Source organism: Primulina eburnea, chromosome 15 (genome assembly GCF_022965805.1).
Source record: "Primulina eburnea isolate SZY01 chromosome 15, ASM2296580v1, whole genome shotgun sequence".
Classification (NCBI taxonomy): Eukaryota; Viridiplantae; Streptophyta; class Magnoliopsida; order Lamiales; family Gesneriaceae; genus Primulina; species Primulina eburnea.
Window position 1 is genome coordinate 28,619,747 of NC_133115.1, and position 25,199 is coordinate 28,644,945.

General features: G+C 34.7%; 5 protein-coding genes and 1 pseudogene across 6 annotated transcripts; 4 read left to right on the forward strand and 2 right to left on the reverse strand.

Moving 5' to 3' along the window:
• Nucleotides 1–2,524: 2,524 nt before the first annotated feature.
• LOC140814253 (probable plastid-lipid-associated protein 4, chloroplastic) lies at nucleotides 2,525–5,428 on the forward strand. 2 transcript variants are annotated; one of them, XM_073173173.1, is made up of 6 exons: nucleotides 2,525–2,864; nucleotides 3,348–3,461; nucleotides 3,632–3,730; nucleotides 3,813–3,887; nucleotides 4,040–4,107; nucleotides 5,220–5,411. In XM_073173173.1, exons 1-6 carry the CDS (start codon nucleotides 2,559–2,561, stop codon nucleotides 5,290–5,292), a joined length of 735 nt encoding a protein of 244 aa, XP_073029274.1. In that variant the 5' UTR covers nucleotides 2,525–2,558; the 3' UTR covers nucleotides 5,293–5,411. The 2 variants fall into 2 exon arrangements, with proteins under 2 accessions (XP_073029274.1, XP_073029275.1); XM_073173174.1 differs by lacking the exon at nucleotides 3,348–3,461 and having other exon boundaries at nucleotides 5,220–5,428.
• A 2,373-nt stretch (nucleotides 5,429–7,801) lies between these two features.
• On the forward strand, nucleotides 7,802–11,724 carry LOC140814710 (uncharacterized). The gene is made up of 7 exons (XM_073173783.1): nucleotides 7,802–8,404; nucleotides 8,895–9,038; nucleotides 9,835–9,907; nucleotides 10,309–10,414; nucleotides 10,488–10,584; nucleotides 10,806–10,901; nucleotides 11,303–11,724. The coding sequence occupies exons 1-7, from the start codon at nucleotides 7,856–7,858 to the stop codon at nucleotides 11,444–11,446; spliced, it is 1,209 nt and encodes a 402-aa protein (XP_073029884.1). The 5' UTR covers nucleotides 7,802–7,855; the 3' UTR covers nucleotides 11,447–11,724.
• Nucleotides 11,725–12,265: 541 nt separating this feature from the next.
• Nucleotides 12,266–12,423, forward strand: LOC140815805 (U2 spliceosomal RNA; annotated as a pseudogene).
• A 163-nt stretch (nucleotides 12,424–12,586) lies between these two features.
• Nucleotides 12,587–14,124, reverse strand: LOC140813555 (pathogenesis-related thaumatin-like protein 3.5). The gene is made up of 3 exons (XM_073172112.1): nucleotides 13,917–14,124; nucleotides 12,938–13,595; nucleotides 12,587–12,783 (listed from the first exon to the last, which is right to left on the reverse strand). Exons 1-3 carry the CDS (start codon nucleotides 13,975–13,977, stop codon nucleotides 12,645–12,647), a joined length of 858 nt encoding a protein of 285 aa, XP_073028213.1. The 5' UTR covers nucleotides 13,978–14,124; the 3' UTR covers nucleotides 12,587–12,644.
• A 259-nt stretch (nucleotides 14,125–14,383) lies between these two features.
• LOC140813556 (fatty acid elongase 3-like) lies at nucleotides 14,384–15,347 on the reverse strand. Its single transcript, XM_073172113.1, has one exon. It carries the CDS (start codon nucleotides 15,247–15,249, stop codon nucleotides 14,428–14,430), a length of 822 nt encoding a protein of 273 aa, XP_073028214.1. The 5' UTR covers nucleotides 15,250–15,347; the 3' UTR covers nucleotides 14,384–14,427.
• A 6,400-nt stretch (nucleotides 15,348–21,747) lies between these two features.
• On the forward strand, nucleotides 21,748–23,989 carry LOC140814286 (uncharacterized). The gene has a single exon (XM_073173225.1). The coding sequence runs from the start codon at nucleotides 21,843–21,845 to the stop codon at nucleotides 23,856–23,858; it is 2,016 nt and encodes a 671-aa protein (XP_073029326.1). The 5' UTR covers nucleotides 21,748–21,842; the 3' UTR covers nucleotides 23,859–23,989.
• The last annotated feature ends 1,210 nt before the right edge of the window (nucleotides 23,990–25,199 follow it).

Consider the following 25,199-nt stretch of genomic DNA (forward strand, 5'->3'; position numbering starts at 1 on the left):
AATTCTACTTTCCAGGACACTGACTCCATTATCGCAGCATCTATCCCATTACAAAATGTGGTAGCAGTTAAATATACTTCAGACTTCTCTCCACCACATCCTCAACAGAAAACAACAGAACAACAGCTTGTAACATCTTCCCTCCATCGACAACATTATTTACAATATGTTCTAAAATCCACCTCTCTTGACTCCACAAAAGCTACGAGCACAAGAAGAAGAAGACCGACAATTTATGCCTCAAATCAGACAAACTCCAACTGAGGAAGTTGCTGATGATCGTGAACTGAAAACACTTGTCTTAGATCACACAAAACCGAAAGCTCCTTAAGTTGAGATTACACGCATTTCTCTGCCAATCTCACCTCACAAGTTTCAAGAACAAGACCATGCATATGATCCAGAATATCCACAATTAGATGTAATGAATTTCATTCATCAATCACTAATCAATATGCATGACGAAATATCAAAACTAAGAGCACACCAGATGACATCTTTTCTGGACCTTGAACTCTTCAAAACTCTCATTGAGCAACTTACTGAGGTGCTCAAGATTGTCACTATGCACTTTAGTCAAATTTCCGAATTCAAGCACATTCAAAATAGACACACTGTCGATCTTATATGCTAACTTGATAAGCAAGAAGTTACGATGATAAGGCACATTGAAATCTTTGGAACCCAGATATCTGAGATGGCTACCGTTCTATAATGAGGGAAGGGTGATGTCAAAAAAAATGGAAAGCTCAACGAACAAGAGAATTATAAGATCTCCTTCTCATCTTCTAATTACAGGAAGCCGCCTGGTGAGAGTTCTAGTGGTATTGGTCGTGGTCATCATTAGAATATCACATACAAACCACTCTTCTTATCAACCATTCAATAAAAGGTAATCAGGAGATATAATTCTTACAGAACTTTTATGTTTTATTACTCTATCTGCTTGCACACTAAAAGTTTAATCTATGAACAATTCATATCCTTTAATAAATGTTTTTGTTCATAATAGACACATTGTTTTGACATCACAAAAAAGGATAAATTGTTAAGATAAAATTTATATCTAGGTTTTGTTGATCATAAACTAAATCGATCTAACTTAAGCTTATATTAATGCATATCATTAAACTAAACTGATCAAGACTACAAGAGTGATGATCAACCTAATTTGCTTCAAGATTTATTGAACAGATAAATAGAGATGCTCAACCATTTCGATCTGATAGAGTTTTTTCATCAGCATGACTTGAACCAAGATGTTCAAGCAGAACAAATCAACTGGAAGATCATTCTGTAAACATTCTCTAAAGAAAATATCCCCATGTTTATAATAAAGTTTTCAACAAGGAGAAAAGAGATGAGATTTGTTGGTTATTCCTTCCAGCTAGTGTACAAGAAATTTGAATTGGCTATTACTATAATTAGCAGAATGATAAGTACACATGGAAATATCTGCATAATTATCGGCTACCCAATATATCTGTGAGTATCGTATATATTTATTAACGTTGAGGACCAACACCTATAAATTAAGAATGCATCAAGACTGAAGATCTCTCTATCGCAACTGCTACTCTTTATCAATCTTCATCAAACATTCAAATCACATAGTATCTCTCAAAAGATTCATCTTTAAACTGTTCTTGCACACACACTAAGTTTTCATCAGATCGATTAAGAATCGATATTGTGCACTTTATATTCTCACTTATCTTTTATACACGAGCGTTGTTATATTATGAGAATCAATTGTAACCTGTAAAAAGCTAGTTTCTAAACAGATCAATTTGAAGTAAAGATTGCTAGGAGTTTCAGCTCATTAGAGTTGTTGAACCGAGCCGAAGTGGGTTTGTACAAGTTGTTGTACTGATTAAATCAATTTGAAGTAAAGAATGCTAGGTAGACAGTTTAAAAATGTCAAACGAGAGTCTGAGTCAACAAAAATCTTTTAAAAGTCAGTAGACATTTTTCTACTGACCTTGTTTGGAAAATCTACTGAATTTCGGTAGATGTTTATTGAAGAGTAGTCACATGAAATGAATCTCAGTCGACGTGAACTGAAAATCTGTCTACATGAGCAGAAAATCAACGAAACCAATCCACGTAAACTGAAATCAATAAAAACAATCTACATATACTAAAAATCCGTCGAAACTCCGCCTTACATGAATTAAAAATCAGTCAAAACAAGTCTACATGAACCAAAATATAAAAAAAAATGATGAAAGTTGATGACTCGCTAACACTATTTTCTTTTCTTTTATTATCTTGCAATCTAAATTAATGAACTTCAGACAAAGAATAAAACACAAGAAAAATAACGAAAGTTGAACGTTTGCTGGTCAATGTCGTCTTAGAAGGAATAGAGAAAAACATGTAGCAAGTTGAGGAGAAAAAATAAAAAGATTAGAAAACTCGATGATTTTTAAAATAATTATGTCTGAATTCAAAATATCTTCTTCTTTTTTCGTTTCCTGGTCATCCTTTATTTGTAGAGCTGGAAAACAGATAACGTTACAATAACTAACATTCAAAATAAACCGCATTCTTATAAAATGCCGACCCTTCGTTTCCCCTCTTCCTTCCCACCTCTTCTCCACAATTCACCTGATTTCCAACATCAATTCTCTCCAAAACCCTTTCATTTTCTCTCCAAAAAATGGGGCTACGAAGTTCCCACTCACATTCACTGCCCACAGTTATCCAAGTCTTGGAAATGGCGGGATCGGGTTTCTTTTATTTCTTCTTTCTTGGACAATAGCAGAGAAATTGAGAGCCTAAAGCAGGATCTTCTCGAGGCTATTGTGTCGCTTGACCGTGGCGCCGCCGCCACTCCCGAGGACCAACAGCGTATTGAACTGGTGGGTCGTTGTGTTCTTGTTTTTGCAGGCAAGATTGAATGTGTGGATTTTGTGACTTACCTGTTGTGTTGGAATGATTTCCTGTTTAACTAGATAAAAATGTTCAATCTGAAGTTATTTTTAAATCAAATGATGCTTTGTTACACTCGAGTATAGTTCTTGATACATCGCACTGAAAAATAAAATGGCAAAGAAGACTAAAATATCAAAATTACCAATAAATTATACGGTGGAACCGGACTCTGATACCATGTTAAGAATGAAACTTAGATCTAACTCAACTTTAAAAGCTAGCTCAAGAGGGGAGGATTGTCCAAGCTCATATATACAACTCCCAGGTCATTTAACCAACCGATATGGGACAATTAACAATGTATAAGAATTTTCATGATGTTTGTTTTAGCTGTCCTTCAAATAGTATGACGTGCGGTGTCTACACACACCCGGGTCGTGCTTGTTTTAAGGAAAATGTGCTCGTTTCAGATTGTTCGGAAACTTGAATCTATGAACAAAGTGAAGGAACCACTCAAGTCAAATCTACTCAATGGCAAATGGGAGCTTTTGTACACAACTTCTAAATCGATTCTACAATACGAGGTTCTTGATTTACATCCATTCTCTCTTTAGAATCCACACTTCCATTTATTTGTTTCCCTGAAACACAATTCTACCTACGTCTTTGCGAATTCCGGAGTCTATAGAAAAGCCATGAACAATGCAAATTATATGCAATATATTATCTTTTGTGTTTTTAAAATATATGACAGAGACCCAAATTTCTGAGGCCAAATGGGAAAATCTATCAGGCAATAAACGTGGATACTTTGAGGGCTCAAAATATGGAAACTTGGCCGTTTTTCAATCAGGTAATATTGCAAAACTCACTTAAGAATCATTCAAGCTTCTTGTTTTTTTTTGGTTTGTATAAATGCTGTGATATTTTTGTAGGCTACAGCGAACTTGGTTCCATTGAATGAAAGAAGAGTCGCTGTTAAGTTCGATTCTTTCAAGATTGCTGCTCTGGTACATGAAACTTAACTACATATACAATTGCTCTGTAGTCGATCAGTTGTCCGATTGATTTGAGATTTACTTGAGCTAGTCGAACTTTGAGTAAGTTCGAGTAGACGACTGCTGCAAGCTCGACCGATCAGCTCATACTTATTGTTTCATAGATACCGGTTAAGTCCCGTGGAAGTGGTCGTGGTCAGCTCGAAATTTCATATCTTGATGATGAGTTACGGTAAGATATACTGACCCAGTTTTCATTCATCCCCAAGTTTTTTTCTGTTTCATCTACTTGATTGAGTTTTCCAATTTTCAGCAAAATATACCCACACGGTTAATCTAAATTTTTACAACTAGTATATACTAGTAGATCGTGCTCGTCGGTGAAAAATGAAGAAGGAAATAAATTTTTGTAAAAAATTGAAACTTGATGGAAAGAAAATATGAAGGCTACGTTTGGTTGGAAGGATAGAGTAAACTAATGATTAGTACATAAATGATAAAGAAAATGATTGTGATAGGATTGTAATATATGGTGTAAAATAATATTATGTTTGGTAAGATTTTTAAGTGTAGGATAATTTTGAATTTTTTGATGAAAAGACGAATTTGTCCTTCCCATTCGCGACGGCGACAGTGGGAAATGGTCGTATTTTGTGAGACAGATCTCTTATTTGAGTTATCTCTGAAAAAATATTACTTTTTATGTTAATAGTATTTTTTTTATTGTGAATATCGGTAAGGTTGACCGTCTCACAGATAAATATTCGTGAGACCATCTCACAAGAGACGAAGATATTTAGGGATAAAAAAATATTTATCAATATACCAAGAGTTATTTATTAAAGATATTTAAGCTTAATTCATAGTATATATGTATAATAATAGTTTAACTCTATAATGGTAAATTCACTAGCACATAGATATTTCATTATTTTCCAAATCTTATATCCAAGTGTAATCGTGTAAATCACTTTTGTCAAAAAATTGTTATAAATAAAATTTATAGAAAATAGCATAACAAAATATTCTATATGGTTTTTAATATTAATATAATCTCTTAATTTTTACACTAGAAAATTTTATTGTATATATATGCATAAGTGCTACAAATATTATATATTAAAGTACAACAATGCCCTTGATTTAGTGAAGATTTGGATTTTGAAAATAATAGGAAGAACAGAAATTAATGATTTATAATAATAATAATTGGGTAATAATAATAATAATAATAATAATTGGGCAATGAAAAAAAAAGTTTTACCCTTGCATGCGATTGATTATGTTCCATGTCATTTTCAATCTCTGCCTAAAAGCGTGATTTTTTTATAAATCGTGTTGCAGGGTATCCAGGGGAAATCAAGGAAATTTGTTTATATTGAGAATGGCTGATCCAAATTATAGAGTACCTCTTTAGCAAAAATGGAGATTTTAATTAGAAAAAAAAAATGTGAATGGTAGTTATCATATTATAAATTCATATTTGTATAACCAATATTATTATTCTCGATTTATTTCTTGTTAATAATCATAATTAAATGGATTTATTTGACATGTGTATAATAGTTGAGTAAAGGCGGGTTGTTCATGAGATATGTCAACTAGGGGTGATCACGGCGTTGTTTTGCGATTTTTTTTTAAAAAAAATTCAAACTGAATTGCCATATGTGGTAGGTTAGTATTTTAAAAATATAATCGCGGTTTTATATATAGAATTAGTCTTACGGTTTTGAGAAGTTTCAGGCGCTTGCGGGTCGGTTTACGGTTTTTTTAATGAAAAATATTAGAAAATATATTCTAATATATTTGAAAACAATAACAATATTATGTTTTCAAATATAAAATATAACTCAAATCATACAAAGATAAAACTAGATAAAACATTAATTAAAATTCAAAACTAAGTTAATTATTTAACGACACAATACACTCAAAAAAAAATAACATTTACGTTATTTTTATTTTTTTTATTTTCAAACTTCAAACAAATATTATAATAAAAGAAATAAATACTCTAATAAGATATTAATATGAAGAATAATTATGAAATAGATAAGTTTTCTTTGGGAGAGTAATAATTTTGAATATAGTTGAAATATAATGAATAATTACTTCTTTAATTGAATATGTGGTTTGCAAATTATTATAATCCTAGGCCAAATATTATGATCAAGGCTGATCCTAGCAATTTTTGGACCGGAGTCTAACTTTTTTAAAAAATTCTCTCATCGTGTGTTCATATTTTTTAGTTCCATAATAACTTTTTCGAATTAAATCAATATATTAAAATTAATATAAAAATAAACGAATAAAAAGATCAAACATATCCAAAATGATAACTAAAAAAATCACCTTATAAAGCAGATTTATACATTTTGCCGAACATATTGTAGACAATAGATGGAATTGTCGATACTATAGCAATACTACTGGTCTAGTTCTATGATACAAAATTTTAGTGCTCGATGAAGCAAAACAATCTTGTACGAGAAAATAAAAAAAGAAAACCAACCGCAAAAAATAGTCAGATACGGTAAAGAATATAGCGGAAGATTCGTGATTATCTAGAAAGATCAAGAAACTTCATGATTTAGATTTTCTAGGGAATTAAATCATAATCGAATAACACCAAATGAATCTCGATTCTAGGCCCTGCTATGCCGCTTGCTGGCTACAAAAAGCGGTAACGAACGTTTTTTTCACTAGGTTCTCTGTAGTCAAATATTTCATACGAGCTAGTAGTGTTTGGGTATGAGGATTGCGCGAGTTAAAAAATAGATTCAAAATTATTTTGTCCACAAGTTAAACATTGAGTAGGCAGAGCAATTTTTTTCTTTTATGCGAGTTAAGACTTAAGAAATACTAGTTATTTTGCACACGTGATGTGTGTGTACAATCTTTTTTATCATTGTCGATGGACTAAAGTGAAATTTAACAAATTATGGAGGGACTAAATTGATATTTGAATTGTTGAAATAAAAAAAATAAAAGTATGTGTTGAAATTTAAAAAAAATGAAAAAATAAAAGTATAATATTATTATCATATAAGAGTAAAGTTGGAAGAAAAAATTGATGTCCTTCCTAGGTGGTTACTATCATGTCCTCAACTTTAATAAATAGAATAGATTAATGAAATATTAAATTGAAATTAACAAAAAGAATTATTGTTATGTTTGTAATAAAAATATGGAGATATCAACCTACCAAAGGTAGTTATTATAATATTCATATTTTTAATAATATAAGTGTAAGAAATATTGAATATTGGAATGTGTGGAATAAAGTCTGAGAAAGACAATGACTTTTTTTATGAAAAAACCCAAAATAATATATTTATGTTGGAAAAACATATACTAATATATAATACCATTTTAAAAAAATTATAGGCCCCATAAAATAAATGTGCTTGAGTCAATGGACTTTCATGCCTCTACATAGGCACGACCCTGATTATGGTAAGCAGTTTAGGTGTTGTGGTTTGGTGCAGTTCTTGACAAAAAAAAATAATCGAACCGTTTATGCGGTGTATTTTATGATTACTATTTTTAATCGCGGTTTGTAAAACATATTATGAAAAACGGTATGGTGTAGTTCGGTTTGGACGATTAATAAAAAAAATTAATCACCCTTTATGTCAATCATGTCTATATTTACAATAAAAAAATAATATTTTTGATATAAAAATAATATTTTTACATGTGATCTAAATACAAGATCTGTCTAACAAAATTGGTTAATGATATCGTCTTATAAGAGTTTTTGTTAAAATAATAATATTATTTTTTAAAACATTAAATATTTGATATATTTTTAATAATAGTTTTAAAAATTAATTTAAGAAATTTAAAAAATAAAAAGAATTAAAAGGAGGCTCAAAGAACCGGTGTTTCAAAAGGCGGTTCATAGGGAAGTTGTACCAGTACGACAAAAGGTGAGTGCCCATTTCCGCGATTTTTAAACGAAGAGTGAGACTTTTACGATGTTGTTCAAGACACCAACACCGAAAAAATTTGCCACCTCTTTGGCTTTCTCCCCGTCCGCGATGATGGCCACCGCCTCCGCCGTCTTCTCCCAATCCACCGCCACCGTCTCAATGAGGACCATGTCTTTCTCCACCAAAGCAATCCCACCGCAGCACCAAAACACAGCCCTATCACCGCCACCGCAAGACAAGAAGTCTTTCGCCGTCGCCACCGGAGAACTTTTTCTCGGCATAGCTTCGCGGATTTTAAAGGGTAAGGGAGGAGGAGAGCGAAATAGTGAGGGGCTGAAGGCCGTGGAGATGTTTGTGGAGGCGGAGAAGGAGGGGGATTGGTGGTGGAGGAAGCGGAGGAAGGATAAAATTGCGGCAGTGGTCGAGGACCCAGTTCAGCCGGATGTTGTCTGGGAGCAAAGGGTGGAAGATGTGGAGGCGGAGCGGAGGAGGAAGGCGGTGACGAGCCCAGGGTTCAGTTTCTCTGCGGCGGGGCTTTTGTTTCCTTACCATATCGGGGTTGCTCATTTTCTCATTGAGAATGGTTACATTAAGGTGTTTGTGTGTGTTTACTTGGTTTTTTTTCCATTTTTTTTAAATTTTCCTTGATGATTATGCTTGTTCGTTGTTGATCTCTTTGATGGTTCTTGGAGTATTTGACGAAAATGTGATACTATTTGTTAAGGAACTATATCATTGGCCAAAGTGTGCGTCACCCAGCCCTTAAATTGAAATGAAAAATGAGTTTTTTTTATATGATTGGTATTTCTTTAACTAAGTTTCATTGTGATGCTGGTACAACAATTGGGATGTGTACACATCCTATCTGCCACGACCTTGAGTATTTGATAAACATTAGAATTTGCTCAACTAAATTTAATTTTGTGGGCTAACTAAGAGAACTTAAACGATCTTTTTATGTTGGTCTTGCAAGCATGAGCATTTTGATTGATCTCTATCGTAAGACTTTGGTTATTACCGAAGTTTTCCTTGTTGTCAACTCTATGTTTCCTTTTCATAAGTAGGATTTTTTTACTGGAGACAGGAAACAACCCCACTGGCTGGTGCATCTGCTGGTGCCATTGTATGCGCTGTGATTGCCTCAGGAGCCGACATGCACGAAGCGTTAAAGGTTACCAAGATATTGGCTGAAGATTGTAGGCTTCGAGGGACTGCATTCCGCCTTGGGGTATGAACGTCTGCCAACCAAGTTTACCAATTACAGGATACGGTTATTGATTGAAGATTTCAGGGCTTGCGGGACTTTATCTAAATAAAATATTATTTGAATTGAAATAATATATGAAAATAGAATGTGGTATAGAGTGCAAAATGTTTATAAAACTTGAGCTTTATTTTGGGATTGAAAATGTAACTTGGACAGAACAGATGACAAAGAATAACAATCAAACATGGCCAGGGGTTCAGATGAAACTTTTAGTTTTTTTTATAACTTTTTTAGAAAGGTAATACCGTTAAGCTAAACGGCGCCTTTTCTTTTTTTTCTTTTTCTTCCTGTGTCTTAGCAACATTGCCTTGTATAAACCATTTCCTTTGATGCTCGGATAAAGAATTTTGGCTTCTTCATCATTAGAACGTGTGAGAAGTGTGAACCTGGTCGCAATCAGTAAATAGCTTGTGCTAAGTTTTAAATATATTTCTGTTCATTGACACAATAATATGATACATGGGGTTGTGCTATATTGGAATAAAGTAGGACTATCACTCTAGCAGTGACTATCTTTAAGCATGCCTGATTATTGCTTCTGTGGTTTATTTAGTACATATCTTTTTGAGTAAAATTCGAGGTTTCATAATCAGACGTTTAGTAACTTCCTTTGAGTGTCAAAACTTCACCACATGAAACTGATTATATCAATGTCATTATAATTAAGCATCTAGTATCAGTCACACAACTCGATTAAAATCCTGCCTTGTTATATATGGGAGTTTGAGCATTTATATTTTCTTTGGCATTTTTTCAGGCTGTTCTTAGAGATATTTTGGACAAGTTTTTACCTGATGATGCTCATGTCAGATCCAATGGAAGAGTCCGTGGTGAGTATTGTTTATATTCATCTAGCCCTATTGGTAGTGATTCTTCTGCTAGGAGAATCTGGTTTAAATATATATCTTGTTGTGCATATAAAGTTTATTATCCAATATGAATGATGGGCTGCTTTACTTAGCATGTTGTCACGATTATGTAGTAATTCTATTTAACTAGGACATGCTCGATGTTTGCCTAGCATTATCTATTTATGTTAATACTATGAATTGTCGTAGCTGATAAGATTTGTCTTTCCGTTATCTAAATAAAATTATTTTACTTAAGCAAGCTCTTCTTATTTATAGTTCGTTTTATAACTGATTGTGATGGCCAAGTCTGCACGGAAATAATAATTTTTGCTGGGCTCTAAAAGCAGAAGTTTGACTAGATTTTTTTGGTTTCGTCTCAGTTGCAGTGACACAAATTTTTTGGAGACCCAGGGGTTTACTGGTTGACCAATTTGATTCTAAGGAAGATCTTATTAATGCGATCATTACATCATCTTTTATTCCTGGGTAAATATTTTGTTTCCAAATGCACTTCATGTAAATCGGATATGTTTGAACTGAAAGTGTAAGTTTGACGCAGTTATCTTGCTCCGAGGCCTGCAACTATGTTCCGTAATAGACTATGTATAGATGGCGGCTTGACATTGTTCATGCCTCCGACTTCTGCCATTCAAACGGTATACATTTCGCTTTGTTTGTTCAAATGGTGATGCATATAAAAATAAGGTTCATCAACAAATTGAAATATCTTAAATTATTGCATACTCGAACTGTTGGTTATTGTCTTTATCGCCTCGGCAATATATTGTATTAATATACATTCGTTCAAACTTGGTACGACATCTCCATAAACTAGAAGCTACTTGATGAAAGAAATGTTGTTTTTTCTACGCCACAGGTTCGTGTTTGTGCATTCCCCGCTGGTCTTTTAGGAATACCAGGAATTGGAATTAGTCCCGACTGCAATCCGGAAAACCGGGCTGGTCCACGACAGGTATTTTACGACCTCACGACTTGTGATAACCCTCTGCTTGGTAATAATTTCCATGGCGTGTAAGTTGGTAACCGTAGGATATGCTTTGGAAGTAACGTAGAAGGCTTACTACACTTGCATGTTGATTCTACCTTAGGTCACAAGAAGAGGAAATTATAACAATTGGACTCATTGTGTGTTTTGTTTCTAAAATTGTCTTCCTCTATAGATTGAAATACAAATGACATTACTATTTTATAAAAAATCACAGAGAGCCTTTTAAAATGTTGCCCCTGACGATAAACCCAAAAACATAACCCAAAACCAACTTAATATATAATATAATAGTCCCTGCTAATATTGAATTTTCAACTTGTTTTATGACCTTAATTTCTTTCCTTATTTCGCGTAATCTATACCAGCTTTTTAACTGGGCACTGGAACCAGCAGAAGACGACGTCCTTGATAACCTTTTCGAGCTAGGATATGTAGATGCGGCAGCTTGGGCGAAGGAGAATCCTATAGAGAAAATTGTTGAAGAGGACAGTGCTGATTGCCCATCATGAAAACGGTACTCATCCACAAGATTGGAGAAGTCAACGCCGAAACCGTATCGATGTTGGAATGTGCTTATTATACATCAACCAAGGTTTTGATCTCTCAAGATGCATGTTATGCTTTAGCATGTTTATTAACATCTTGTGCGGGATGAGTTTTGTTGCAGAAATATGAATGAAACAGTTCAAATTGTAAAGAGAATACAGGGGAAACGCAACCAAGATATGTAGAATACAAGTCTGGGATTTTAGGTATATATATATATATATATATATATATATATATATATATATATATATATATATATATATATATATCTTTTGTTAAATTAGTTGTCATCTTATTCTCTATAGAATGTCATATGTTGTAATAGCGATTGTATATCCTCAATTTTCATTTGCAATTGTATCGTCTTATATTGCATTATGAATTCTTAGCTATTATATCAAAAAATTATATCAAATGCCCACAAAGATTGAACATTAGTTTTTGTTTTCTTGATTATGAATAAACATATATAAAAATCCGTTATTGAAGAGGATAATAAGCTGAAACTAATAATATCATGCATTAATAAACTAAACATTTACAATTTCAAATTACATAAACATTCGAATTATTATGATAAATTACTTATTAATTCATAAAAATATCATTTTTATATTAATATATTGTTTATGATGATAAGGAGAGATTGAATTTTTAATCGTAAAACAGGATGAATCAAATACTTTTTGGCTCTAAACGATTCTTCATCCGTTTCTCCCACATCGAGAAAGGCAGGAAGTAATGAACATAAAAACAGGCCGCCCTCGATTATTGGCTTCATATCTTTGTCGACCTTTTGGCTAAAATATAAGATTAGTATCTGTTCATATCAGTTTAACATCTGGTACGTGGTGGGAGAGCCCATAGAGGCAGCTTGCTGTCCGGACTATGGAGAGTCGTCCTTGCGTTGCATTACTGCAGAGGCCAGTCACTCCCCACCCATTCTAGTACTGATGTTTAAATTTTGATGATAATCATTTGAGATGTTTTGATTATTTGTTTAGACTCTGTCCTTGATACTATAAAAGTTTAATCCCAAATTAATGTAAAGGCTAATTTGATGAAAGAACAAGTACATTGCTACAAGAGTATTGATTCAGTTTCCTGATGAAAAATGTGGGATTTCATAAAAATTTATGTTGCTTTTACAAAACCGAGTCAAAGCACAACTTGTATGCTAATAGCCACAGCTAACGCCATTACCTGGAGCTTCCAGGTTCGTGTAACTTTGGCCAACCTGCCACTTGATCCATTACATGAAAGCTTTCCGTCATGATATGTGCATTCGGTTTGATTCCTAGTAAAAAACAAAACAAAAGACATTACCAATAGTAAATTTGTGAGTCAAATCTCTTTCAAATAAAGGCTCCATATTGACAAGATAATTATTACTTTTGCAAGAATACTACTACGATGCTTGTTATTTCAAGCTGAAATGTTTATTCACGTACCTCGAGGAACAAAATGACACAACATAATCTGTGCTTGAGCAAGTCATGACGCTGGTGGCATCATCGTGGGCAAAGCTATATGCCGCGGGGCAGGCAGTTTTGAATGTTCTTGAATAATTTGTGGGCAAACATGACATGGGAGCGGAGTATGCCCCTCTGCAGCAGTACTCATCAGTGTTGAATACACTACATGCGCTTTGGCAAGCTATGGTCTTTCCATCAGCCTCGAGAGCAAGCTCGGATGAGCAATTTGTCCGTAGATCACTATCACATCCTGCTGAGCTGCAGATACCTTTGCCACCAACAGGTTTTACAACAATGGGTAAGTTGAATCCATCGACGAGGCTAACATCATAGTAGTCGATGTCTCCAAGTGAAAATTGGGCAATTGAAGAAGGTGGCTGGCCAGGACCAGAGCATTGGAGGGCTCGCCCGCAACTGCCTGTCTGGCATGTGCCTGTGCCATTATTGTCAAAGTCACAACCAGTTCGGGCCCATATCCGCCCATTCCAGTTGGGTGGAGAGGTGAAGATTTTGGTTTCTTTTGGTTTCAAAGCAAAGCCTCCACCACTGAAGTTGTTAGGGGTGATTCCAGGCCATATGGTATCCTTGCAGTAATTTATTATAGTGAACCCCGTGCATTCAGACAATCTCGTACCTGTGCACAGAAACATTGCTCATTTAAATATTAAAGAAACCATTAGAGCAATGTTGGATTTTGTCTCTGAACTTTTTCAGTTCTAATTTTGTCTTGTGCATAACATTTCTAGCATCACAAGCACATTTTGTTTCAGATGATGATCGAGGCTGGTTTTTTCACTCTCACCAAGGGTGACTTTAGACTCAGAGTGCGAGATTCTCTGATATCATACGTGCAAGTGCAAGGTACTCACCAACAAATAATCTTGTCTCATAACACTATAATAAATTTCGCTCTTCTTCACATACTTACACAAGATGTATAAAGAATGAGTCATACCTGATAAAATAGCAACCAAAATAGACATGAGAGTTGCAATTGTGCCAAAATTTGAGGCCATTCTTGAACACGGTAGCTTAAGCTTATTGGAAGAGACGACATAGCAAATGAAGATAATTTATGAAGCAATGTATACGAGCAAAATTAGAGGAGAGTATAAAGAATACGTGCAGAAGGGAGTGAATATTTCCATAAAAGCTTCCTTTCTTCTTTGTTAATTAATCTACTGATTCTTTACCTCTTCCATTCTTTGCGCATAATCTTCTCCTACCTTTACTTTTCAAATTTTACTAATAACAAGTATGAAGCTATCTGTGTCATATTCTTAACAATAGCCAAGAAGAGTACCTGCTTTTTTTTTCATTCTATTCATTGTGCGTGTGTGTGTGTAAAGTTAATAATATTCATTTACAAATTACAATCACGAGTGCAGAAAGACATATAGGAAGCTGCATCAACCAAAATAAAAAGGGAATTAAAGACAAAAAAATTAATTGTTGTCAGTTGAAAGTCATGATTGACTCAGTTTCTTCTTTTTGGCATAATTTTTCAGATGAAAATCAAGAAAAAGTAACAAAAGTGAAGCATTGAAAACTGCATTGAAGCACCATCCCCGGATGCCCTCACAGCCCGACCCGCTGAAATGGAGGTACAGCATCAGGCCCGAAATCAAGAAGCTGAAGACAAACTGGATAATCTGACAGTCGGTCACCAATCTCTTCCACGACGGACGAATACCCACCGCACACAGCAGATAGTACCCGTACATCAGCACGTGCACCGACGCGTTAGTCACCAGCGCCACCGGGAACAGCGACTGCGACGTCGAGAGCCACAGGTAACACATCACCACCACCACCGCGTGGTGGTACACGTGGAGGAAGGAGAGCCTCCGGGATCGGGATCCGCTCAGGAGGATCAACAGGGTGTCAATGAATTCGAGGATCTTGGAGAAGTAGAACACGTGGGCCCAGAAGAAGGTGGGTCCACGCGGCGGGGTGTGGTGGAGTGGGAAGCATATGGGCCAGCTGAGGTTGTGAGGAGGAGATTGGTGGAGGGCGGAGAGGGTGCATCCGATGGCCATGAGGAAGGAGAGGAAGCAGAGCATGAAGTTGTGGGAGGCGGTGATGAGGCGGAGTAAGGCGGGAGAAAGGGTGGGGAGGACGGGGAAATGGAGGAGGGAGAGTGTGATGCTGAGGTAGGTGGAGACGGTGAGTGTGACGAAGACTTTAGACGCGCCGACGGTGTGGTTGGGTTTCCACTCGTATTGGCTGATGGTTGGATGGTCAACTAGCCAGTAGTGTATGGTACTGTAGAGAGTGGCCATCGGCATCGCGCGCCGCCGACAAGGGAGGAGTGTGCGTTCCGAAGAGACTGGATAACGGCCAACCCTCTATCAGAATATATTGGACGAGTTTGGCTTACTTTAAGAGGATGGATTCTAGGAATTTTAAATCTAAGGATGATAATAGCCCACGTCATTTTGTTTCATTTTTTATGTAAGGTATTGTGTGGGTTTTTTTCACCAAAATAAAAAGTGAAATATGAATATTATATAATTTGTTAACTTATAAATTTTTTTATATAGATTTGATAATGTGGAACTTTTCGACAACAATTATCTCTCTTGAATACTACATGTTGAAATACATCTAGATGTTATGTGTATTGGAAATATCATCAAGAAGAAAAATAGTGAATCATTGCAAAATTGTGCGAAGGCTATGATATTTGACGATAAAAAATCCAGTCAGTTTGTTGCAAAATTTAAAAGAAAGATATAGCAATCAAAAGACGGTAATTCTCCCAAAAGCAGGTTATGATTGGATATATTTGCGCTTACACAACTTTAAATCTACAAGTGAATATAATTTTGCATTATTTCGCATCAGTTCACAATTGAAACAGTGTGGAGAAAAAATAACTGATGATGATTTGTTGGAAAGAAAACATACTCCAATTTTCATGCGTCTAATGTGCTCCTGCAACAGTATCGAGAAAGGGGTATCAAAAAATATTTTGAATTGATTTCATGTTTGCTTGTGGCTGAGCAAAATAATGAGTTATTAATGAAAAATCATGAAGTCTGTCCCAGTGGTACCAAGTCTTTCTTTGAAGTGAATATGACAATGCAAGATGGAAAGGGAAAACAAAAGAAGACTGAATATAGTCATAGCCGTGGACGTAGTTGTGGCGTCGTGGAGGACATTTTCGTCCATATGGTCATGGGGGTCGAAATCTCGTAACTACAATTATCGCTATAATCAAAGCAATCGAAAAAATACAAGCTGACAAAAGTAGGGTAATGACCAAGAGAAGAAAGTTGAAAATTGTCGAAATAATAATTCAATGATATCAGAAAACGAGTGTTATAGTTGTGGAATAAAAGGACAATGGTACTATACTTATCGTACGCCCAAACACCTTGTTGATCTCTATCAAACATAAAAAGACAAAACACAGAATGTCGAGACTAATTTTATTAATCAAGGTGAAGATTCAAACAATTCTCACCTCTTTTAGTACATTTTGATATTTCTGATTTCTTTGAAGATCCAGAAGAGAGAATCAATCATTTTATTTGAAATGGAAGCGTGCAAAATTATTGAATATTTATTTGGTAGTATCATATGTATGACTTATTTAGATTATTTGTTTAAGACGTGATTTTATTCAAATTTTCATGCTATTTTGATTTGGTTTACATTTAATTATGATGAATAAAAGTTGTTATTTTGTTTTGTTATGAATAAAATCATTTATTATTATTGATTTATTATTGTGAATGGAATATGAATTTTAGACATGAAGTTATTGATTAAAATTTATGTCTTGTTGATACGACGCATTCTTTATTTAAAAGAAATAAATATTTCTCGTATTTAGAAATGAGAAAAAGTAATGTCAACACAATTTTTGGTAGTACAAGCATTATTGAAAGCTCTAGAAGAGAAAATATTGAATTAAATGGAGGGACAAATTTTATAATCAATAATACCTTATTCTCTCAAGTCTCAAAGAAATTTATTAAGATTTCAAGATATTCGTCGAAATGGATATCATATTGAGACTATCAGCCAAGAAAATAGAGAATATCTTTTTTTTATTACAAAAGAAGTGTCGAGAAATAAATATATTGTTTACTTATGGCTTATACTACACAAAAATAAATGTAGTGGAGACGAATGCAACGGTTGACTATAAATTCATTGATATTGATAATTTTAAGACTTGGCATAACCGATTGTGACATCTCGGTTCCACAATAATGCGAAAAATTATCGATAATTCATATGGATATCAATTAAAAACAAGAAAATTCTTAATTTTAAACAATTTTCATGTGATGCTTGTTATCAAGTCAAATTAATTATAAGGTCTTCACCAGTCAAAGTTGGTATTGAATGGTATTGAATCACCTGCATTTTAAGAAAGGATACAAGGTGATAGTTGTGGACACATTCACCCATCATGTGAACTATTTAAACATTTTATAGTTTTGATCGATGCTTCTACAAGATGTCACATTTATGTTTACTATCAACTCGCAATTTGGATTTTGCAAGACTATTGGCTCAAATAATTAGATTAAGGCTACGTTTGGTTGGAAGATAAAATAAACCAATAATTAGTACGTAAATGATAAAAGAAATGATTGTGATAGAAATGTAATATATAATGTAAAATTGTATTTTGTTTGATATGATTTTTAAGTGTGTGATAATTTTGAATTTTTTGATGAAATGACAAAATTGCCCTTTTCTTTTTTTCCTTCTTTACTCTGGCGGCGGCAACGGTGTGGTTTTCGGCAGAGGCGGTGGCCGGCCGACCGGCTGCGGCGATGGTCGACCGCCAGTAGTAGGCGGCCAACCGGAGGTGGTCGACCAACGGCGGCGGCTGCGGTATTCCGACGGTCGGCCATCGGTCGTCGTCCGGCGGCAGTCGGCCGACAGTCGGCGACGGGGTCGGCCGTCGGTGGTCGGTCGTGGCGGTGAGTTTGGATATAAGAGAAGTGTAAAATTGGAAAAATATCATGGATTAAGAGTTGGATAAATAATCCTAGGGGGTGATGAGTGATTATTTTATCACACCTTATACAACATAATCATTTATAGGAGGGATTGAGTTGGTTAAATAAAAATTGTATCAAACGCTTGATTAGGTGGATTTAAAAATCATAAACCCACCTAATCCCATGAACCAAACGACCCCTAAGAATACAATTTCCAGAATATCCTATCAAGATGATTCATCTTGATAATGCTCATGAATTTACATCCAAACTTTTAATGAATATTGTGTGTCAATTGGGATAATTGTTGAATATTATGTTGCTCATGTTCATACACAAAATGGTTTAACGAAGTCTTTGATTAAATGTCTTCAATTAATAGCTATACCATTATTTATGAGATCAAAACTCCTCATATCTGTTTGGGGACATGTTATTTTGCATGCAATATCACTTATAATCATCAAACCGATTAGTTACCATGAATTCTCCCATTTACAATTAGATTTCGGCCAAGCAGTAAAACAATTTTTTCACTTCCTATACATACAATCAGAACTTCCCAACATTCCTGTAAAGCCTCATTGTTTACCAATAATAAGGATCGAGCAACATCATTGGCATTTGGAAATAATAAGTACTGGTATGCAAAAATTTCCACTACTGCTCGGCAAAAATGTTGCAAGCATTCAATCGCAGTTGACTCTCATATTTGATGAATTATTAGCTGCTTAGTATGCTAACAATCAAATTGCAGTTTTTTTAAAAAATTAATTGATAGCCCAAATAATCCCAAACTATCACTCGTTGTATAAATTATCTATCATTATTCTAGACGACATCAACAATACAAAAGAACAGATTACGGGACATCTGAAATTGTTGTCGAAAAATAATTTCATGAAATCTAGGAGTTTCAAAAAAATAGTCTTTGAACAAATTACGATCGGCTATTTCTCTATCAAGACATATTAAAACAAGAACTGAATTAATCATCTTCACGTGCCTACGTTAACTTGTTGATTGATGATGTCTTCAGCATCGCTAATCAAATAATTAGTTATTTCATCTTCACTATCGGACAATGAAGATGAACCTGAAGAAAAACTCATTTTCTTTTTTATGGAGTTGTGAATTGGTTATAAAGAATTCTCCTACCTAATATAAAAGTTTGTAAGGATGATATGGATGAGATTTCCTATATACTGAAATCTCATCCAATGGGTCAAATTGGTGGATAATATTTCAATTGATGATATCATTGGAAATCTTATCTTTTTTCACAACCATGCAGATGCGATTTCAATGGTTGGATTATAATTAAATATCAATGGATGATCATTTTAAACCTTATCTATTGAAATCTCATCAACATAGATAGTTTGTTAATAAGATTTCAATGGATCTTGTCAAACGGATGATACATGGATGAGATCTCAACGGATGAGATCTATTGATATCTCATCCAATGGATACCATGTTTTTTTGCATATTTTAAAGAAAACCCCCAATATTATAAATAAGCTCGTATGTATTCAGAAACATATACAACACAACTAAAAACATATTATATGCAGATTGATGAACGAATAGGTGCTTTTCCTTCGTCGCATGCGACGGGCCGATGTTTATGGATGTAAGTCAACAACACCCCACAGGGTTTCTGATGGAGCTGGTTCTTCAGAGATTCCGTTGTCTCCCCTTTCGACATCGTGTCCGTTTGTACATTCGTCGTTATTAGAAAATCATACCCTTAGTATACGAGGGTTTTGAAAAATCTTTTTATTTTGATAGTTTTTAGTTTTTAGTTTTATGTTTCGTAATTTTGTTGTTTGTTAATTATCGTTTCATAATATTTGTTGTTCGTAATTTGTATCATTATTAAAGTACTAGTAATTCAATTTGGTTTTTTTAAAAAAATTATTTTTTTATAGTTGATTAATTTTAAATAATTTTTTTATAATTTTTATAATTAATGTTAGATCACTTAGTTTTGATGATAACAAACAATAATTGTATTAGAACAAGCTATCATTTTTCATGTAATCATATGTACTTGACCGTTCTATCAAAGAAAAAGAACAACATGCTACCGGTTTCAAGAGATGGGTAAACGGTCGCAATCTACTTAGTTTCTCTACCGATAAAATTATTCAACCGTTTCTTTGATTATTCAACTGCAGCACTAGACTAATCTCACCCGATCAGATCATTTAAAGATATACTAAAGCAACTCTCAACTGTGCATAGATAAGTTTATTCGTGAAAGTTAACAGATTAGTCGATAGCTTAAAATAGAAAGATTGTACAAATCTTACCAACTTTCATATGACAATGTATTTATATCAGTATGTTTTCTGACAGCTTTTGTAAAAGGTGGACTTTAAACGCAGGAAAGACATTAAAGAGGATTTAATGAAAGCTACAACATGCGACGATGATGTGTGCATATTGTCGGGCTACAGTACAATGAGTCATTGAACAGGAAAAGGGACTCCGGTACTATATATAGATAATGCAAGCAATAATTCAAATTCAAGTGGAGAAAAAAGAAAAAGAGATACACTCGAAGCAAAGAATTCAAAAATATTGCAAACTCAAAGATTTCTTAGCATACTTCTCTTATATCATACTCTCTCAACAGCATTTCTTCAAGATATTATCAGATATACAAGGATCATTAAGAGCTTGAAAAACAATTATTCGACCGATTTTCTGCTATAGACAGTTCGAGTAGTTGCAAACATTTTTGAATCTTAGGATGCATTCTTTCACATATCTGTGGTGATTTGGTTGTTTGACTGAGGGTCTCAACTGCTGTAAAATATACTAGGAGTTTCAAGTTAGGCAATGAATAAGACCTAAGATTGAAACAAGTTGTTACAAAAGATTTGTAAAACCAAAGTTTTCTAGTTATTTCCTTTCTAAATGGAAGAACATGAGATTTGAACTTTCATGTATTCTGTGTCATTTACTTTACAATATTTATTTATCTTGTTGGAATTATATATTTGAGTATATAATAATCAAAAGAAGCATCAGATCGTTCTTCTGCAATGTTTTTAATTTGACCGTTTCCTTATAATAGAGAAAAACATGTCTGCATAGCTAATATTATCACGACACCACATTCATGTGTTGCGATGATTGGAGATGGTCTCGTGATCTTATACCAAAACATGACCTTTTTTCAATTTTTTATTTAATTTTTACGTTTCCACTTGCCATTATTAGTATTATTTGATATCAATGCAAGTGTTGTGTGTTTATATAATTTGTATTTTAAAATTTATGATTACTTTGTTATAATTTTTAATTATTGTTTACATTCTAATGATATAACAATATTAAATACGTCACTCGTAAAAACATTTGAATTTTTAAATTTTTGAAAGTAGATGACGTATAATCAACCTTTATATAAAATATAGATAGATCATAGATATAATCATGAATTAAATTCATTTTTTATTGGAATTTCTATTTCAATGATATTTACATCTCAACCATTTCTTTCACAAAAATTCTTATAAAAAGATTTCATTGATCAATTTTACATCACAGTTTTTCGACTTGATTTTATTAATGAAAAAATATTATTTTTTATGTTAAAATTATTATTTTATATATGAATCGAAATGACTCGTCTCAAAGAAAAAAAATGTGATATCATTTCACAGTAGACATTTTTTTTAGTCGTGCGATTGATTTATTGTTACAGTTGGTCTCAAATTGTTCAAATACACACGAGAAAATTATTTTGTTTAAAAAAATGTTCCCCGAAAGCTTTTCATGTAACATTGGTGTCGCACTACGTGTCACAACCACCCACATGTGATTTTTTCTCACCGATAAAGCTTATCTTTAACCAGTTCACAATTTTTTTCTGAAGCGATTTTGCGGCGCAAACAACGATGGAACCCACCGGAACTATCGTCTTCACTTCTGTAGGCAGACCGTATTACGGCTTCGACATTTTCTCCGTCAATCTCCCCTCCACCATCGATAACCCCTCATCCCTCACCGAGAATCGCCTCACCGACGGTTTATCCATCAACTTCAACGGTCAGTTCGTCAATGAAGACGGGAGCAGGCTTGTGTACATTTCCGAACGAACTGGGTCGGCCCGAATTTACCTCAACCGTACAGGAGACTCCAGCCCGGAGCAGCTCAATTCTCCGCCGGAAAGTCTCTTTCACGACCGTCCAGCCGTAAGAAACGGGCGTCTCTACTTCATCTCTACCCACGAACCTCCTGATAAGCCTTTCAGTGGCTGGTCGGCTCTTTACTCAACGGAGCTCGATGTGGAAGACATGAAATCATCGGCCCTTGTTCAGCGCTTGACACCGTACGGATGCGTCGATTACAGCCCTTCAATATCTCGTTCCGGGAAGCTTATTGCAGTGGCTTCCTATGGATCTCGCCGTTGGGGTGGCGAATTCCACCATCTACAAACCGATATTGTCGTTTTCCATGAATCCGAGCCATCAAAGCGTGTGGTATTGTGCCAGAATGGTGGCTGGCCAACGTGGGGCGGTGACTCTGTTGTGTATTTCCACCGCCGAGTTGATGATGGGTGGTGGAGCATTTTCAGAGTCGACTTACCCCACAATTTTGAGTTATCTGCCACGATTCTTGCCCCTATTAGGATCACGCCACCCGGAGTCCACTGCTTTACGCCCGCAGCTATGCACAACAATCTTGGCAGGATCGCTATTGCCACCAGGAGAAAGGGCAAGAACTATCGCCATATTGAAATTTTCGAGCTCGACTCCCAAAAGTTCTATCCCGTGACCGAGTTGCTGAACCCACATTGCCACCATTACAATCCTTTTGTTTCGATAGAATCAACGACTCTTGGATACCATCGGTTCCGAGGGGAGTCAGAGTCATTGATTGTTCAGCACCTCGAACAGGTTACTTCTCCGGTTCATGGGCTGCACATGCTCCGGCTCAGTGGTTCTTTCCCTGCGTTCTCTCCCTCAGGGGACCTCATTGCGTTTAACCACGATTTCGATCATAATTCTGGCCTCAAAATAGTAAAATCCGATGGCTCAAAGAGATGGACGTTGTTTGAGAATCGAACAACGTTTTACAATTGTTGGAGTCCTGTTGATAACAATGTCATATTTACATCCATTGGTCCCATCTTTGAATCAGAGAGAGCTAATGTGCAAATCGCTCGAGTCACGTTTGATCCATCAAATTTAACTGAAGATGTTTCCACCATTCCGACAGATATCAAGTTTCTCACCCGAGAAGAAACGGGGAACAATGCCTTCCCTTCGTGCTCCCCTGATGGGAAATCCATTGTGTTTCGTTCTGGACGTTCGGGGCAAAAGAATCTTTACATAGTCGATGCTGTTAATGGAGAATTCGATGATGGTGGAATCCGTCAGATAACCGAAGGGCCATGGATTGATACAATGCCAAGTTGGTCACCGGATGGGAAGTTAATCGCCTTCTCTTCAAACCGACACAATGTAGATACTGCTGAGGGTGCATTCGGCTTGTATGTGATGAGACCAGATGGCAGTGGTGTGAGTCGAATCCCAGTCTCCGTATTACAGCAAGAAAGAGAGAGACTTAATCATGTGTGCTTTAGCGGGGACTCAGAGTGGCTTTTATTCACATCGAATTTGGCTGGCATCACGGTCGAACCAGTGTCGCTTCCGAACCATTTCCAACCATATGGTGACTTGTACTTGGTAAGGTTGGACGGAAGTGGATTGCAAAGGCTGACATGGAATGGATATGAGAACGGGACACCCGCTTGGCACCCGAAAGCTTTGTTACCAATGGTAGCTACGAGTAGTGAAGAAGACGAGTATGATCTCGGCTTTTCAGGGTTATCTTTGAGAGGGAGAACTGATGGGGATAAGTTGAAGGGACAGTTTGAAGAACCCTTGTGGATCCAATGTGATTTTTAAGCTTGCGGTTGTAGCTCAATTCTTGGGCGGGGAACAACATTAAGGAGAAGAAATCTTATGTTGTGGTTGGATTGAAAGATATGAAGCTATGAATTTCAAATATGTGTAGTTTAAATTCGTTTGATTGAGTACATGTTATTCTATGGAGATGTAAAATTTCAAATCAAAATTTTCCATAAATCCAATATTCAAGTCAAAACGCGACCTTGATGTATTTTAAGAATTAAGATAGTCAAGATCGAGATTTTTTACTTAATTAGGAAAGTGCCGTACCATGTTCGTGGGTGACTGACGATCGGAAATATAATCAGGAAATTTAGATAATGTTTAAAATCATTTGAACAACGTTTTATCATTCTAGACATATCACAACACAACAAAAAAATTTGAAACAAAATCATGGTTATAAATCATATATGTTCATTTATCATATGACATATTTTTCAATCATCGTTATTATCAGAGTCATCAACTTGGCCCATCGAGTCCGGCGCCCCGCCACATAATTATGAAATCAAATGAATTTTTAAATTAATTATAATGATTATTTATTTATTTTTATTTTTGTAGGCCGGCCGACCTGCAACTCACCTTGGGTTGGGCTGGGAATTCTTAGCCCATCGACCCGACCCGACCCGACTCGACCAGATGGCGGGCCAGCCTACCCCGTCATGTCTAGCCCGTTTGATAGCTGTAGTGATTATGATCTAATGAAAACTCTTCCCAATAAAAAAATAAATTGTCTCCATCCAAATATCAGTCATAATAGAATAGCAAAAAAAAAAAAAAAACAGAATAATGATTACCAAAGTCCAGACCACAATTTATTTAAATAGACACATAATTATCAAATAAATTCTCTTAATTAACTAAATTATCGTACAAATGTTAAAATAAAACCATTAAATTGTTATTAAGTTCAATATCAATTTTTTTCTCAACTTTTACAGATTTTTTTTATCTGTTTGTTTTTAGAATTACATATTATAAACAATGAATTTTATATTAGAACTGATCTTTCGTAAATTAATATTGATGACTATTAATTTCATGTGAAATAAAATTTTAAAATAATATCACTCAAATAAATATGTGTAATAAAACATATATATAAATAAAATAATATATAATAATTAGATACAAATATCATAAATAAAAGGTTAATATCTAATAAATGCTAATGAGTTATAGTGCACTATAATTCATATTTATTATAAAGATCATCTCGATTAAAAAGATTACAAGGATAATTTCAGAACATTAATTCAAAAGTAGAAATTAATTTCTATTTTTTAAATTTTATAATTAATTTATCTTCCTATCAATAAAGTTGAAAACAAT

What these genes read in the sequence shown, in the direction of transcription:
- LOC140814253 (XM_073173173.1), top strand. Translation starts at nt 2,559, where the DNA reads ATGCCGACCCTTCGTTTCCCCTCTTCCTTCCCACCTCTTCTCCACAAT. An exon ending in AATCGATTCTACAATACGAG is followed by an intron (nt 3,462 to 3,631) that starts GTTCTTGATTTA and finishes AATATATGACAG; the next exon opens with AGACCCAAATTTCTGAGGCC. An exon ending in TATCTTGATGATGAGTTACG is followed by an intron (nt 4,108 to 5,219) that starts GTAAGATATACT and finishes ATCGTGTTGCAG; the next exon opens with GGTATCCAGGGGAAATCAAG.
- LOC140814710 (XM_073173783.1), top strand. Translation starts at nt 7,856, where the DNA reads ATGTTGTTCAAGACACCAACACCGAAAAAATTTGCCACCTCTTTGGCT. An exon ending in ATCCAATGGAAGAGTCCGTG is followed by an intron (nt 9,908 to 10,308) that starts GTGAGTATTGTT and finishes GTTTCGTCTCAG; the next exon opens with TTGCAGTGACACAAATTTTT. An exon ending in ACATCATCTTTTATTCCTGG is followed by an intron (nt 10,415 to 10,487) that starts GTAAATATTTTG and finishes AGTTTGACGCAG; the next exon opens with TTATCTTGCTCCGAGGCCTG.
- LOC140813555 (XM_073172112.1), bottom strand. Translation starts at nt 13,977, where the DNA reads ATGGCCTCAAATTTTGGCACAATTGCAACTCTCATGTCTATTTTGGTT. An exon ending in TTTGGTTGCTATTTTATCAG is followed by an intron (nt 13,596 to 13,916) that starts GTATGACTCATT and finishes TTCTGTGCACAG; the next exon opens with GTACGAGATTGTCTGAATGC. An exon ending in GTGTCATTTTGTTCCTCGAG is followed by an intron (nt 12,784 to 12,937) that starts GTACGTGAATAA and finishes GTTTTTTACTAG; the next exon opens with GAATCAAACCGAATGCACAT.
- LOC140813556 (XM_073172113.1), bottom strand. Translation starts at nt 15,249, where the DNA reads ATGCCGATGGCCACTCTCTACAGTACCATACACTACTGGCTAGTTGAC.
- LOC140814286 (XM_073173225.1), top strand. Translation starts at nt 21,843, where the DNA reads ATGGAACCCACCGGAACTATCGTCTTCACTTCTGTAGGCAGACCGTAT.